This window comes from Dendroctonus ponderosae, unplaced genomic scaffold (genome assembly GCF_020466585.1).
Source record: "Dendroctonus ponderosae isolate FM_Combo_2020 unplaced genomic scaffold, Dpon_F_20191213v2 Dpon_F_20191213_1, whole genome shotgun sequence".
NCBI classification, from domain to species: domain Eukaryota; kingdom Metazoa; phylum Arthropoda; class Insecta; order Coleoptera; family Curculionidae; genus Dendroctonus; species Dendroctonus ponderosae.
Window position 1 is genome coordinate 18,921,260 of NW_026017110.1, and position 16,174 is coordinate 18,937,433.

Below are 16,174 nucleotides of genomic sequence, written 5' to 3' on the forward strand. Positions count from 1 at the left end.
TAATTCATATGACAGTTTTAAAAATTCGTTTGGATTAAGTTGTTTTAATGTTAGTCACATTCGAAAGGATGTGGGCATTTTCAGAAGACTTTTTAGAAGATTACACAGTTTTTCTTCTCAAGGAAATATGGAGAGCAAATATTCTGTCTAGATGTTAGTTTCAAAATTTTTCCAGTTGCTGATCGTTTTTCAAAAATCTGCCAATTGGAACATACAAGTATGAAATTTTGACCATATTTCCTTTTTGAGAGAAAAATATAATCAAACGAACCATTGGCGACAATTGTAAATAAATAGAATTTGCAGTAAAAAGTACGCGAGAAGTGCCCAGCCGTATATATTTACAGTTGTTTTTCCAATTTTTTTGCATCAGCCCCATTTCAAGACTAAAAGCAGTAAATGCGATAATAAGAGATTTTTGAAAAAGATCAAGATCATATTTTGATATGCGAAATCATGCATTTCAAATTTTTCAGCTACACTTCTTCTTAATTCTTGATTTCTTCCACGCCGAACTTTTGGAAGTAAAATGTTCAGAAATGAATGAAAATCTGTTGGTTCAAATTAGGGCCACTAAATAATTTTTATTTTTATCGATTACACAGACACAGGCCCTCACGTCAGTTTTGAAGAAATGATGTACTGCACTAGACCAAAAATCACTCCCGGACAAAAAAGTACCCGACAGAATAAATATCTACTATTCAATTTAAATCTTAGAAATCCTTTATTATTTGCCATAGATTTTTATCATTTTTTTGAACAATTGTGGGTATTTTGATTGCGATCCTTAATCAATATGGATTTTATCAAAAGTTCGAATTTTTTCGTCATTAAGCAGGGTGACACCAGACAATAAAAGAGCAATGGGATATTACTGTATGTAGTAAAGCTTTATGTTTCCTTAACATTTTGTTTTTTGATTTATTCAGCAACTCTGAAAAGAGCTGCAACTTTTTTTTTACTCTTTTTAGCAAAGAAATGCAATTTACTAATAAATATAAATTATATCGTTTGAGAACTTTTTTAAACAGAAAATGGACACAAGTACGAGATATGCTAGGGAGACTATTATTCGCAACCGGCAGCTAGAGACCATCACAGATCTTCAACTAGCTCTTCTTTCAAGAGTCATGTCAGGAATCATGAATCATCATTCATGTTATGAATCAAACAAGAGATGTTTACTAAATTAGAAGCTGAACAATCACATGCAGATAAATCGCATTTCGCTTTAATTTTACTTTCTTCTACAGGGTGTTCAAAATGTATGCTATAATCCAACTCCTAGTTTTACCCAGGATAATTATAAACCAATTCAAGATTTTGCTTAAAAACTGCCTGGAATAATCCCCAAAATTTATCCAAATTGATTTACAACTGAAAGATTTTTTGATTGATTGATTGATTTACAACTTGCAAATAATTTTGGATATATTTCGTTAATAGACCAGGTTCCGAAAACCATTAGTTTCCGATCTACAGGGTGTTAAAAAATGTTATGTATTAATATTTCGGAAACCGCTTTGAATATTATAATGAAATTTGAGAGGCTTAGGCAACTAAGAACAATACACGTTTTGTGATAAAAATGTTGTTTCTATCTTTTCCAGTGGCGTGGGTACAGGCACGTCTGTATATAATTTTAAATAAAAAAATGTAAAGAATATCTGCATATTCAGCATTGGAAAACTCATCCATTTCAACAAATAAAGTTTTCAACTTATGTAAACTTACTCGAAATTACATAAATCGCAAAAAGAAGGTGACAACTAAAGTTAATCAGACACTCGAAATGACATCAATTATTACTTTTGTCAATAACTGACAAAAACTAGTGCAGAGCCGAGTGATTTTAGAAAAATCAGTGGCGTAATATTTTTTCTATTTAAAGTTATCTACAGACGTGCCTGTACCCACGCCACTGGAAAAGATAAAAACAACATTGTTATCACAAAACGTGTATTGTTCTTAGTTGCCTAAGCCTGTCAAATTTAATTATAATATTCAAAGCAGTTTTCGAAATATTAATACATAACATTTTTTTAAATTAAAACTTTAACACCCTGTAGATCAGAAACTAATGGTTTTGGGAACCTGGTCTATTAACGAAATATATCCAAAATTACTTGCACTCTCACCCCCTGCAAGGAATGCATCTACTTACCAAACACCCTGTATATGATTCTGCTTCTAAATAAAAAAAGTTTCGTGAGAACTAGATCTAATCAAGGCAAAACGCTTGGAACGAACTATTCCCACATTAGTAATGAACCAAACGTGATCTTAGGAATAAATATAGTATAAATAAGGTAATTAATTAGGTATAATAAGAAAGCTTTTGCTAAATAAATAGGAGACTTACGAGAAAGTTTTTAAAAGTTTACGGTAATCAAAGATTGGGCGGATTAACAGTAAGTAATAAATGAAACAAATTTACCCCATAAAGAAAATTACAGAGTAAAACTTTATTGAACCTATCCAGTATCCACAACTGGACGTATTTCCGCATAATACAACTGACAAATCGTGACATGCGATTATGATACAGAAGTCCTCCAAATTCCTATCAACATAAACTAGGGATTAGTCGGGACCCAGCTCCTGTATCCGATTTCAACCGATGACGTTCCCGGCTTATCTCAAAAGTAATAGGTTATATTACCGGGTGGCATGCAAATTAACTGAGAAAATGCTGGGAATTCGGCTGAAATTCCCAAAGGCCTCTTGATCGAGAGCCACTTCGGAAACGTAATTATTTTAGTCTTTGATAGGATCACGATAATGTAGCAAATTGGAGAAACTGACTAAAGGGCTTTAGACTTTACTAATCCCACGTCGATTAAATTATGTATTTGAAGATGTATCGGTTGAGCAATATAGTTGACAATGATGAAGGCAATCGATGATTTAATTAGCTTGCTAGAACTGTGTAACGCTTCTTACCGTGTGTATGATGATATGTATTTTGTTTTTGCCCCAATCAAGCTACTACTACTGACTTTTCACTTAAACTAATTCAAATATCATCTAGATCGGCCGAGACATAATATAGGTGTCTTCCATTAGAAGGACGGTATTTTGTAGTTTGAAAGTTAAGTCAGGAATAATATTGAAAAAATTCCTATCAAGTAAAATCAACATGTCTTTTCATAGGCTGCTAATGTTAATCGAACAAGCTTAATTCCTTAACAGCCACACTACAGTCTGAGGAAGCAAACTAACAACTAATGATTAGTCAAGAGTCTAGAGATGAAAAATGTGACATAAATATGTTAAAGTTTTCTTTCTATGTAATGGATTCTCGTCCCTTAGAGGATTTAATATGAGCTACTTTATTAACTCATCACCCAGGATAGAATCTGCTAGCAAGCTTACTTGAAAATAATGATTCCTATGAAAGCTCATTCAATGTGACGACCATCACGAAATAATTCCTCGTTTTAAATATTTCGACGGTAATTTAAAATTGGTGAATGTCACTTTTTAAATTATCCGTGATGGTCCTCAACTCAAGTGGCAAAATTTGCTGATATATTGTTTAAACAAAAATTTTGCGTTTTGGGCAATATTTTGTGCCTTCCAAAATGTAACAACCATTTTCTATATTTTTAGATAAATTTTTAACCAGTTTTACTGTTACCAAAACATTTTCTTCTTGGCGGTTTTCTAGGTCGAGAATCCAAATTTCCTATTATTTAGCTTCTAATTCCTAGAACGTGCTACCTGCAATAGTCCGAAGCCATTTAAAACATCGGACATATTTTGGATTTTCCAATATCGCTATCTGGCTGGCAATACCTGATTCTCCAATATTTTTATAACAAAAAATGTGTACTTGGTTTAAGTCGATATCTCTCACCATTTCCCAGATATAGTGCGAAAAGAAGAGACCTTCGAAACAACAATAATTGTTTTTCAATACGATCATATAGTTTATAAAAGAGTTAATCAATAGTTAATCAATGTACTGACATATTGAAATGAGAGGAGTTTAGGTTTATCAATTTTACCTATCCATCTAATTAGCTTTCTTCGGTCCATCTTTGCACATGGGCTTCCCCCAGTCTTTTCCTCTCTCCAGAGTGCTTCTTCAGGTCATCTTCCAGGGTCTCTTTTCTCTCTACTTCTTCCAGGGTCTCCAGTTCAGAATAAATTTGTTCCATCGTTCATTACTTACAGAGCTAATTTGAGTTACCCAGTTCAAAAATCACTAGAGGTATAATGTGAAATTTCCCAAACAGGGTTAGAGATATTGACTTGAAACTTGACTTGAAACAAGTACACGTTTTTTGTGTCGGAAAAAGAGGAAGATGAGATAATGCGAACAAAAAGGCGATATTATAAAACCCAAAAAATGTCTGATGTTTGAAATGGCTTCAGACTCTTTTCAGACTCTTGCACTTAGCGCGCTTTAGGAACTGCGCAACAAAATAATCATCGTTAAACGGCCAAATTTTCGTTAATTTGATACTGGCTAACTTTTTATTGCTGTAGACGATTTGATTTCTGTTCGCAGCCTTTTCTAGTCCAATTCTTTTGGGGTCAGCTAGTATATTTGGAAAAATTTCGTGCTTTACATAAAGTTTGTAGAGCGTGAAAAATGAAGCAATACAAAATTTCTCAAAATTGGAGTTGCTGTTAGTTGAACACAAAAACTTAACTTAACTTACCAAACCTACTTAGATAATACTTCATGATCAAAAGACATAAAAATATAACTCATATTTCGAAACAATTTACAGTTTTTTTGTTTACCTATCTTTTTAACAACAGGGTGAGCTCAAAACCTCAACTTTTTAGTTTTACAGTAATAACATTTTTCCTATTAGACCCGCTTTCCGAAATCTGGAACTCATATTGAAATGAAAACTTGGTCTATAGTCGACTTCAGACAAAACTTTGATTTGCAGGGTTGCATGAATAACCACTTTAATTGAAGGTCTAACATAATTCGGAACTTCGGACCAGTTCTGACTGGGGTCACTTTTAATTCAACTCTGTATATTGAATTTCTATCTTAAGTCGACTAGGAATTTTTAGCTTCAACATGGGGTTTTTGTTCCGAAAATCAGTCCAATAGTCCAATTGTCCCCCTGTAAATGAAAGAGATAGGCAAAAAAAGTAAAAAAAGGTATCGAGCTAATTATAAAACTTTATTTAACGAAACCGTTTTTAAAAAGCTTTATTTAATTTTAACAGCGAATAAGCTTACTACTTAATTCCACAAGGTGGTTACAAAGAATGAAAGAATTATGTATAACAACCAAATGAAGTAAACGCAACTGCTGTCACGTCAAATGCTGATGCCTGGTGTCTTCTTGGTATTCTGCTGATGCCTGGTGTCTTCTCGGTACTCTGGTTGCAGAGTCAGTTGTTATGGCTATGTAACTAGCTATTAGGTTTTTATTTATACTTTTGGTGTTTAAAGGCAAAAAAATATGTTTGTGTTCAACTGGGAGCATGCCAAATTTTCATCACATTGACATTGCTTCATTTTCCACCTTGTATCAAGTTGATTAGAAGCACTAAACTCTTGCAAAAACACAGATGGACAGAAAAATAATTGAGCTAGGCAACGGTTGAAACAAAAATAAAATCCGTTGCATCAAATAATAAATCGGAAATTATCCAGTTCCAAAGTTTGACTTTGTAAAATGCATATATATATTTTATTGAGCAGTTTATTAAAGAAAACACGAAAAAAACCCATTGTTTTAGACAATTAATTATTTTGAAGGTTTTGATTTACTACCAGATTAGTTACACCAGCTAGTTATAAAATATAGAAATTTCAAATACAGCTAACTTTTACAATAAAAGMAAATTCAAATACAGCTAAGAAGAAGATTTTTTCTACTAACGCTCACCTTGGAAATGCAAAAAATGTCCATTTAGCATTCGTGAAGAAGTTTTTTTCTAACATGACTGCACTTTTTAAAAAATTGTAACTTTTCACAGTCAAGTTTAAAATATTTCCTATAATCCATTAAAAGCATCTATTGGAACTACTCTTAAGCGTGTTCTTTGACCTACATTTATCTGAATGTTTGGCCTTACTATTGAAACAGAAGTTCGGGTCACCTCGTTCAGAACATATTTTGCTTAAATTATAAAATATTTTCTCAATACGTAGCAGTGTTTTATACGGCTTATTCGATGAACCCAAGCAGTTTGCTTATTAAAGAATAACTATTTTATACACCAATAATTTCCTTTCCACTTCTGATAAAACATTGTTTTTCTTTACACTTGCTTCCAGTTGTAAAAAGCCAATTATCAAATTATTTATTCATAAAAAAACCTGCTTCTATACAGAACACTTTGCTCATGGAACAGATGTACTATAAAGTATTCATGGAAGATCCAAGAGTTTGCTATATAAATACAACTGGAAAAAGGTGACCGTTTGATTTCAAGTTATTCTATCACAGAAGAAAGAAGCATGCAGTAAACCAGAAACATGACCATCATTCGTAGTGCAGACAATGAACAATTCATTAAACTGGCTAAAGTTGCTTTGATATCTACTGGAGTATGGATCATGCCTATTACAGAAAATCGGAGTGTTGCTTTTGCTTTTAAAATTTACTCATTATTTATGAAAGGCAGTTGCGTGATGTATTTTAGCCTGCTTTTCGCAGAAACCATCCGGCTGATAATCTTTAAGTATGACATGGATGTTATACTTGCATCTGTTGGTGTACTGTTTAACGCTGCCAAAATAATGCTGAAAGTGTTTATTTATTTGAAATACCACATTCTGGAGCATTTCGAAGATGTGATTGAAAAAGAACGGGCCCTATGGAACTCGGACAATGAAGAACTGAAAGCATTGTATCGCACTAAAGTTCGACATTGCAATGTGTTTGTGATTACTGTGTTCACCAGCTCTCTTATGGCGGTCACTGCATTGCAGCTTTCTGGTAAGAGTCGAAGAATTTTTTGTTACATTTTTGTTAGACATACATGTAAACTGTCGAACTTGGATATGACAACAACGTTTTAAAAAGTTAAATTTTGGTCAATGTAACCAAAATTGCTTAAGCGTTTACCACTGAGGTAAAACTGTCAGTCTCGGGTTCTCACGGTTCGCACGGGTCATATTCCTACGGGTTTTTAGACCTTTGTTTTCAGCTTACAGCAGGAATTTTCTTTCATTCCACAAAAATATAATTTGTATTATATTTTGTATTCGTTTTTTATTATTGAGGCCACTAAAGTTTGGAATTAAATTCCTATAACTGAAATGATCCAATGAAAGACTACCTTTGCTTCTGATTGTAAAGCTGATGTCAAAGGGCATATGTTCATTTACTTTTTTGCATTGATTTAATTCAATGTTCTAATTCTATAAATTTTTCCAACTATACAAATGGAGCTGACGCAAATGGCATAGTTTTTCCTCGTTAGATTTCGGGTAAAAAGTCGGTATCGGCTCTTTCTCCTGACAAAACGCGCCCTGAAAATTTAATGATTTCCTTAGTTATACATGAATGTATTTTTTCCAAACTAATAATTCAACACGCAATATTCAAGACTTTGATTTTCTGCTTGATTCAGGAGTTCGGAGGTCTCTTTTCAGTAGGAGATTGAAACACGCTAAAGCTAAACCAGGCCTTTGTCCCATAAAAATTCGCAAACTTTTAAAAATGTTTGTGAATAGAAATAACAAGGCCTCAAAAATCCTAACAATGTGGAATTGGAAACAATGTTCAAACAGTCTTATTTTCGCATATCAAATAGGTACATAACCAATGATCTTATATTAAAATAATATTGAAAGTTGAAAGCAGCGACAGAATTACAAAGCTGAACAAACTTCACGCCTAGAGAACAGTGAGAATTAGTTGAATGTTTGCAAATAAAATATTTGTTAGAGCTTATGAAAACTAACATTTTTAATAAATCGCAAGTTTTGCAAATGGTGAAGCTCCAAGGTTTTGAATAAAGCTGTCTAAAGGCAAATTTCAGAGTGATGGGGCTTCTCACTAATAATAAAGTAATTAAATTTGCTAGATGGTGTTTTTCTCGCTAATTTATTATTTAATGTGCGTAATAATATTTGTACTGTTTCTATTAATAATTTTAGTCAATATTATTAGACCGTGCTTTATCAGTGTGTTTCATTTTGGGAGAAATTTATGCAGTTCAGACTCTTTCGACGAACATTAATCAACATTGTAAGACGTAAATTGTTCGAAGATAATAATATTTTCTGAGTAGTTATAACCATAAGCATTTGATTATCCTACTAGTTATAACAATAATTAGCTGATCTGATGTTGTTTGAATTCTAGGTGCATTTACTGCTTTTGAACTTGCTGAATACAGTAAAGCAAACAACATAACCATAGAACCGCATGTAATGTATCAGTCACTATTTCCATTCAGCAAATTGGATAATCTTTATTGGTGGCTGGCGTCGCAAGCCCTGTGGTGGTGGGTTGGACTAACTTACAATACGATGACTCATGCGGTTTTTGCGATATTACTAATATACGCAGCAACTCAATTAGAAATATTGCAAATACGGCTAAGAAATTGTATTGAGCCGGAATTTAGTGAAACACCCAGTCAAATGTTGATCAAAGAGAAGGTGTTGTTGTTGAGAAAGCTGACGCAGGATCACAAATATGTTATTGAGTAAGAGTTCATTTACAATCAACTTTTACTCTTGAATGATCCGAGTAACCCAGGAATTTGCAGCATAGAATAAGAAAAGTGGAAAAGATTTTTAATATCCATATTTTAAGATTGTTTGGAAAACTTTTTTCGAAAAAAAATTGTTCGAATTTTGCCATCTTTATAGATAAAGTTAAAAAACAAATAAAACAAGTCAATTAGAAACCAATAGATGCAAACAAATATACCAACGCCGTGGGATTAGTCTTGCGGGCCAGATCAAAATTTGACTCCCATCCGAGAATTGATTAACCAATTTGATAATTTTGTTTCTTTTAGCTACGTTAAGCACTTTAACGAATGCACGAAATACGCAATTCTTTTAGAATTCCTGTTAACTTCGCTTGATACAGCATCAGTGTCAGTAAATATAATAAAGGTAGGTGCTAAATAATTCCCATATGTTGCAACCAAATGTATTATACGAGCCCTAACAACTATATGTTCGGACGATGTTCAATGAGTGGAAAATAAACCATTTATATTTAGTTTAAATATATTTTTTGTTCGTCTACTGAAAAATAAACTTAAACTATATGCTTATAATGGATTTTTGTTTATTCTGCTTTTTCTCTGTAGCAAATTAGCAAACATGTAACAAACTAACTGACAAATAAATATTCGGACGCACTTTAATACAACTATATTAAGGCGAAGTTTAATAAGAAGTAACATCACCTTTCGGCTTGTAGGGGCTTTCAGATTTGCTTTTGAATCTACTAAAGTCCGGCAATATTCTGAAGTGAGCGCATTCCAAATTTCAGCTGCTTCTGCTTTTAATCCCCGTCTATAACATTCAAGTGTGGACTGCTTCAGAGTCACGATGAAACTTTGAAATTTGGATCTCCATACCACTTTTTGATCGTTTTAACTATGCGTAAAAGCGCACAGTCCTGTTCAAATATGCAATTTTTTATTTCAAAATATTATGCCATAGTTCGAATTCAACTTCCTAATAAAATTTGTTGATACTTTTCTGCGTTTACAGTTCCATCAACAAACTCATATTTGCCAACGCGTTTACTTCTCATACATTCCCATGTAACTTCATGGAGAAAATTTACTCTACGCTTTAGACAATGGTCAGACAGGTTTTATGAAAAGCCTCTGATTTTGTTCAGATCACTTTTTCAGAAAATCACTTACGCATAGGATAAATTTTTTTTTCCCACTAAAAATAAATTTACTACGCATTACCGTTGTCCAGGGTATTTTAAATTTAGCTCATTTCAAACGGTGCTTTGCCTTTGCCTGAACCGAAAGCAGATAAAAAAATTTAATTACATAATATTTTATATTGAACTTCATAAAATAATAAAAGGTTTTTATAAAAACTATATCCAGATTTATGCAGCCATCCATTGCATTCGCACGATGCATTTAAAGTTGCTTTCTGATTTCACTGCGTTGGCTTTGTTTTAGGGTGCCGCCTCTGTTGGAGAAGTACACAAAGTTCTTCTCTTTCAGGAAATAATACGGCGTCGGCCTGAACTTTTACCACGAACAGCATCCCGAGAACTTTTTTATAACACAATGAACAACATTTAGATCATTAGAAATTTTCTGCATCGATTTTGCTTTTCTGTATTGATAAATTATAATTTATTGTAGCGCTTTATCTGTTGCCACCACGCGCTATTTTATTATACTTTCATTTTCATGTGAAAGTATGAAACTTATCCAGCTCATACTGATATATATTAATCTAAACCAGAATGCTAATCTAAGCCAGAATAAAAGGTATTTCCTCCCAAAAATTGTTCAAAACGGAAATTAAAAATCTGGTAATAGGTTTGGAATCCTATAGTTTAAGAGAGTTTTGTCCCGTTGTGTGAAACTGTGTGCCCCTTTTGACGTCATTTCATTTTGTGTTTGTCCATGATTTGAAATAAATCATTATTATTATTATTATTAGTATTAATATTAAACACGCTTAGTTTATTAGCAGATGCATGCGTAATAGTGATTTTCCTGGTCAATCAAATACCTGTCCTAATATTTATTTGTAATAATTTTTTTAACATTTCAACTATTTTCATTTGTAGTTGTTGAGAAATGAAAAATGAATACGTTAACATCTTACTGTCTGATAGGGAACTTGTATGAAACCCTATTTTTCGTCTACAAATGGAAAAATTATATTTAAACATTAAATTATGAATGTTAGTTGTTAGGGCTCGTAAATGGGCAGCAACTACATTATATAAAGAAGATTAGCAAAATAGCAAATATGTAATTAAATCGTGCAACAGGACTTCATATGATGTTGATGTTTGTTCGAATTCTAAAGTATCTACACAATTTTTCCCAATTTACGAATATATTTAGGCACCTAAACAAATTTAATACCTATTTAAATGATTTGACAAGTATCTAAATTTCAACCGAAATTAACTACTTTTTTGTGTAATATTTACTAGATGAAAGGTGCTGAACTTAGTTGGCTGCTCTCGTTTCTTGTTTTACTGGTTATGCAAATATCGCTCATTGCTTGGACATGCAACGAAATCCAAGTCCAAGTAAGTGGATAGTTCAGAAATGAGCTGATTAAAATCTAAACCTATCTTAGCATTAAACTGTTTCCAGAGCATGGCAATTGCCGATGCAATTTTCGCAAGTAGATGGTATTGCTTGTTGGACAAAGAAGCAATTGCGTACGTTCATTTTATGATCGTTAGAGCTCAAAAACCTTTATTGATGACAATTGGTCCGTTTGGTCCTATGACTACTGCTTCTGCTCTTATGGTAAGTCTAGTTGCGGAGTATAAAAAAATTATAATATCCAATAATTAATTCATTGTGTTAGAAGTTGTAACAATCAGCTAATTAATCGTGCATATTTGATCCAGTTACAGCGAATTTCCAGCCACTTTGCATCCTACAGTATAGATACAATATTAAGATACACTCAGTGCCTAACTGTTTGATTTAAAATCACACATTTCCGAAAAACATTTTTTAAATTAATTTGGATGTTAGTCTTATATATATTATTAACGGAATTAACATTGCAGGTTTTCAAAGCTGCTTATTCCTATGTCAGCATCATGAAGGAATAAGTCAATTTGCTGAATCAACACACTTCTTTGCTTCTACTGGAAATTTTAGCATTTAATCATGGCATTTTAAAATGCATTATTTTGTTGCAAATTTGATATAATAGACTAGTACGAGCATCCTACTTGCATTTTGCATTCATTTTCACAATCTGATTAGCGCGGATGATATAGCTTATATTTTTTGGTTATAGCGTATAGGTATTGAAGAACTTTTTATCGAATAGTCCTGTTCATTGGTCTGCCAAAAATTCATATAAATCAACAATTGCTACATGAAATGCCTAGAAATCCTTGAAAGGGCAATTCTAAAGATGGTTGTATTCGCAAAATTGTCTGAATGGTTTATGATAAACATTCCAAAGTTATTTAATTGTGAATTGTTTCCTTTTAATCAAGTTGACGAATTACATATAGTTTTATGCGATAAAGTCAATTTTATTATCAAGCATCGCCAAATGAGTTGGTTTAAACCACTGCATGATTAATGTGACACAATAGTTTTAAATCAATATTTTTTGGAGGCATTTCTTAACTATCACGAGTTTATCTTCAGTATGTTATCGTTTAATAGTTTATAGTATTAATAGTTGAACTGGGTCGAGTGAAATTGTTCAAAAACAACAAACGTGGATACAGGTTTAATATGAATGTCAACTATGTGATAAAATATATCCTAACGTAAAGTTTTTACAAGTTTCCTGAGCAAAATGAAAACTATTTAAGACTGTCGTGTCTTTATTACAAATGAGGTAAAAAAATGCCGCGTGTTTCTTTTTTCCAACATTTTATAAAATTGAGTTTTTTGCTATTAAGTGAACACAGACACGTGGTGTACAGTAAAAACAACCTATTGCAAGAAGGTTCATTTACGAAAATATATCTCCAATGGGTCATTGATCATCTTGTATGATCTTTTAAGTAGAACTAAGCCCAACCTAATAATACTTTTACATTTAGTATATTTTGAAATTGTGATTATCTATTATGAAATGTTTATGTGGAAAACGGTTTAAAATGTACTCAAAAAAATAAACTATCCTCTTCCATACAGATTAGAAACCGGCTACGGAAACGGAAACGGAAACGGAAAGTTTTTTGGACCATCTCACAAAAGCTTTTCTTCAGTAAGTCTGTATTGATTCACACATAATCAACACACCTTAAATATTTATTGCAGGCTAAGACATACAGGGCGTTTTTTTTTAGTGCGAGAGAGTCCATTATTTCCGATTAATTTTTGAAAAATAGTTTCATATGAAAGTTGTTCACGCACAAAGTGAGCTCATTTTAAAAATATTTTATATGAAACAGAGTGTCCAGAAAAGACTGACACTTATTTATTGAATTTCATAGCCACCTTACAAAATGTAACAACTTTGTGAACTTTTGAAATAAAATAAATTATATATTGAAATGGTTGATTTCACAGCTTAAAGTGTAAATGCAAATTTGTAACTTTTCAAATTGTCTATCTAATCACATACAGGTACTTCCATTTGAAAACAAAAGTTACCTTTCGTTAGTTTTAGATTTAAGTCCACATTGTTAACACTCTGTGCAATATTGTACATTGTGCTGATATGTAGGTTCAATAGAATTCTTTACGGATCTGTGGTGATTGGAAAGACATATTTTATATTTTATATTCTACAAATAATTTTTCGATACCATGTTTTTAAGCAAAATTTTACTAAAATGGCGATAATCAGCCAACGTCGCAAGTAAGAAAAAAACAATTTATGGTGCATATGCAGCGTGTCACGCTGCACTCCATGAACTAATAAAATATGGGTAGTTCTATTTAAAAAAATACACTTTGATCTTGTGTCGCTTTTCTGAGACACTCTGTATCATACAAAATATTTTTAAAATGTGCGCACTTTGTGCGTCACCAACTTTTATATGAAATTATTTTTTGAAAACCACCCTGTATGTTTAATAAAGGATATCACATTTGTTTACAATTTGAACATTTTTCTACAATTTTCACAATATTGAATTGCAACTGCTACTTCAATATGAAAATTTACTCAGCAATTAAGGATCAAGTGATTTATTTATACGTTGCCCAAACATAACTCTTTAAACGTTGAATTTAGGGGACAACTTTCATTCCCAACATTCGTCGCTTTGAAAATTCTAAATGTTTCGGTGCCTAAATTTACTCCCCCTCCACTTTAAGCTTGCAGCGGTTTATGTTCAATTTGATTTGATTTTTATAACAGCCATGCCTGCCTATCCTATAGCGATCCGAACCAATCCAATGCAAATTAAATGCTCTAAATGACCGAAATCGGGTAATTAGTTTATGGGTTCGAAAGCCGTGCAAAAATACAAACAGTATCACGTGCTTTGATAAAAATCAGTAATTAGCAACAGTAATTATAGCAACTAACGAGCTTTTTTGGGCTCCGCACAGATTTTAAGCCCCCAGGATGAGGGAAACGGCCCGAAAGCGGTTCGCCTCATTTGTTCTGGCTGATTTGTGTTTTTTTCCACGCAAATCCGTTTATAAATTGGTCCTGAGTTGGTTTTTATTTTAATGCCGCGCGCTATCATATCAGAAAAGCTGAGATTTTAATGCGTTGGATGTGAAATACAAAGCTTCTGGCTACGAGATTTTAATCCTGGGGCCAGTTGACGTGAATTTATTGTCCGGTTTTATTCGTGTCCGGGAATTATAATTTTAAAAGGCTCCTTTAGGATTTTGTTACATTGCATTTTTGAATATGTTTGCCACATGAAAAAGTTATTTATGTAAATCCAATTTTGGAAAACAAACCACATATTTATGGTCGTTTGGAAACTGGGCGAAGAGTTGGGGCAATTTTTTACTGCAACAGTTAGATATTTTTTAACTTCTTCACATCATTTTCGGTAGCAATAGATGACATCTACATCTACCAACATTCCGCCGAAAAAATAATGTTTTCATACTATAATTAATAATATTGTTATCGTACTGCTAACAACAGCCGATCAAATAGCCACAAGCTCAAAAAACTTTGTAATTGATTATTTACCTAAAGTGCTTAATTAAGCTGATAAAAACTGATTAATCAGATTCGCACCAGCAAGAAGTCATCCATGGAATGTTTTAACATAAACAACGTTAAATAAAATCAGTCCCTGTACTGATGCAATAATTCTTTATTTGTGGACAGTCTCTTGAACAGCACGCATTAACTTCAAAAATCAATTTTTAGAAGTTTGCCAAACAGCTCTATTGGTTAGTTAAAGAAGCCTTTAAGATATGTGATTTTTTTAAAGCATTGTTATCACTTTCACATTTAATAAAGCTATATGTGGTCAGAAAAAATGAGCTGAAAACTTTGTTGCACTTGCAGAAACACTTCGTAACAAACAGGAAGTTGGCTTAAACATGAACCCAGCGGCTACTAGTTCCCCATTGTCTTTTCATGTTTTATGTTATCGCACGCTAGTATTTCCTAATTTATGAATTAAATTCTTAATTCATGTATTCAAGTTCGTGAAACTTACTACTTGGCCATATCTTGCAAACCACTTAGGGTGCGCCTACATATTTTATTGAATTTATAGCCAGGCTTATGCACCCAAGCTAAAGTTAAACATTTACACGGTATTCTCATTTCGTCTCATTAGTAATTGATTTTAGTGTTGTTCGTTTTAGTTTAATTCCACCCATAATTTATGACCTGGGGTTTTCACCTATATCCAAGTTTATAAAAGCACAATCTCCACATAATTAGGTAGGTTTACTTTGTCAGTTCGAAAACGATTTGTACAAAAGTTTCCTGATAGACGAATTAATTTATAAACCGTTAAATTTATTAGCTGATTGTGTGTGGGCTTGATTTATTTTATTTAACAGTTAATATTCTATAGTTTCTGAAAAGCGTTCTGTTCTAAGTACACTACAGCTACTCACGCACCCCAATCAATAAAAGTTTAAGTAACATAACAGACAACTCACTGTCGCATAATTATGATGAAATCGCGAAACACACACAACAGTTTTCCAAGTTTAATTTGTACTTCTGCACTGTAAAACTTTATTGCAATAGAGAATCTATCAGCTATCAGCAATCTATCAAGAGAATAATCTTACAAATGTTTGCCATTTTTTCAAAGCCAAATCATAGCTTGTTTTAGATATTTTTGCTCAATCCAAGTTTACGTATAAATGTTCCAAAATTTCCAGCTTATCGACGAAACTCGACAGTTCCACTAGGGGTAGGTCAAAATGCTTCTTGGTCTCAGGACTCTTAATATCAGTATTGAAAACTTTTTCAAGTGGCTGTATTTCCTCGTGTAGCGTCATGTTTCCTTTGGACGTGCTCCTAGGTGTTAAAAAAATGAAGATTCCCCACTCAGTTTCTCCTTCCTTAATTATTAAGAGTTAAGGTTTAATTATTAGATGATCGACCTATTCCAGCTTTTTCACGAAA

At 32.7% G+C, this 16,174-nt stretch overlaps 1 protein-coding gene across 1 annotated transcript; it reads left to right on the forward strand.

Moving 5' to 3' along the window:
* Positions 1-6,013: 6,013 nt before the first annotated feature.
* Positions 6,014-11,866, forward strand: LOC109532717 (odorant receptor 47b). Its single transcript, XM_019897722.2, has 6 exons — positions 6,014-6,926; positions 8,301-8,646; positions 8,965-9,064; positions 11,106-11,204; positions 11,272-11,430; positions 11,700-11,866. The coding sequence occupies exons 1-6, from the start codon at positions 6,464-6,466 to the stop codon at positions 11,742-11,744; spliced, it is 1,212 nt and encodes a 403-aa protein (XP_019753281.2). The 5' UTR covers positions 6,014-6,463; the 3' UTR covers positions 11,745-11,866.
* Positions 11,867-16,174: the final 4,308 nt, after the last annotated feature.

Bases quoted from the DNA above. Each gene is read 5' to 3' on its own strand.
- LOC109532717 (XM_019897722.2), top strand. From the start codon at position 6,464: ATGACCATCATTCGTAGTGCAGACAATGAACAATTCATTAAACTGGCT. The intron at 8,647-8,964 runs GTAAGAGTTCAT...TGTTTCTTTTAG, and splicing joins GATCACAAATATGTTATTGA to CTACGTTAAGCACTTTAACG. The intron at 11,431-11,699 runs GTAAGTCTAGTT...TTAACATTGCAG, and splicing joins CTACTGCTTCTGCTCTTATG to GTTTTCAAAGCTGCTTATTC.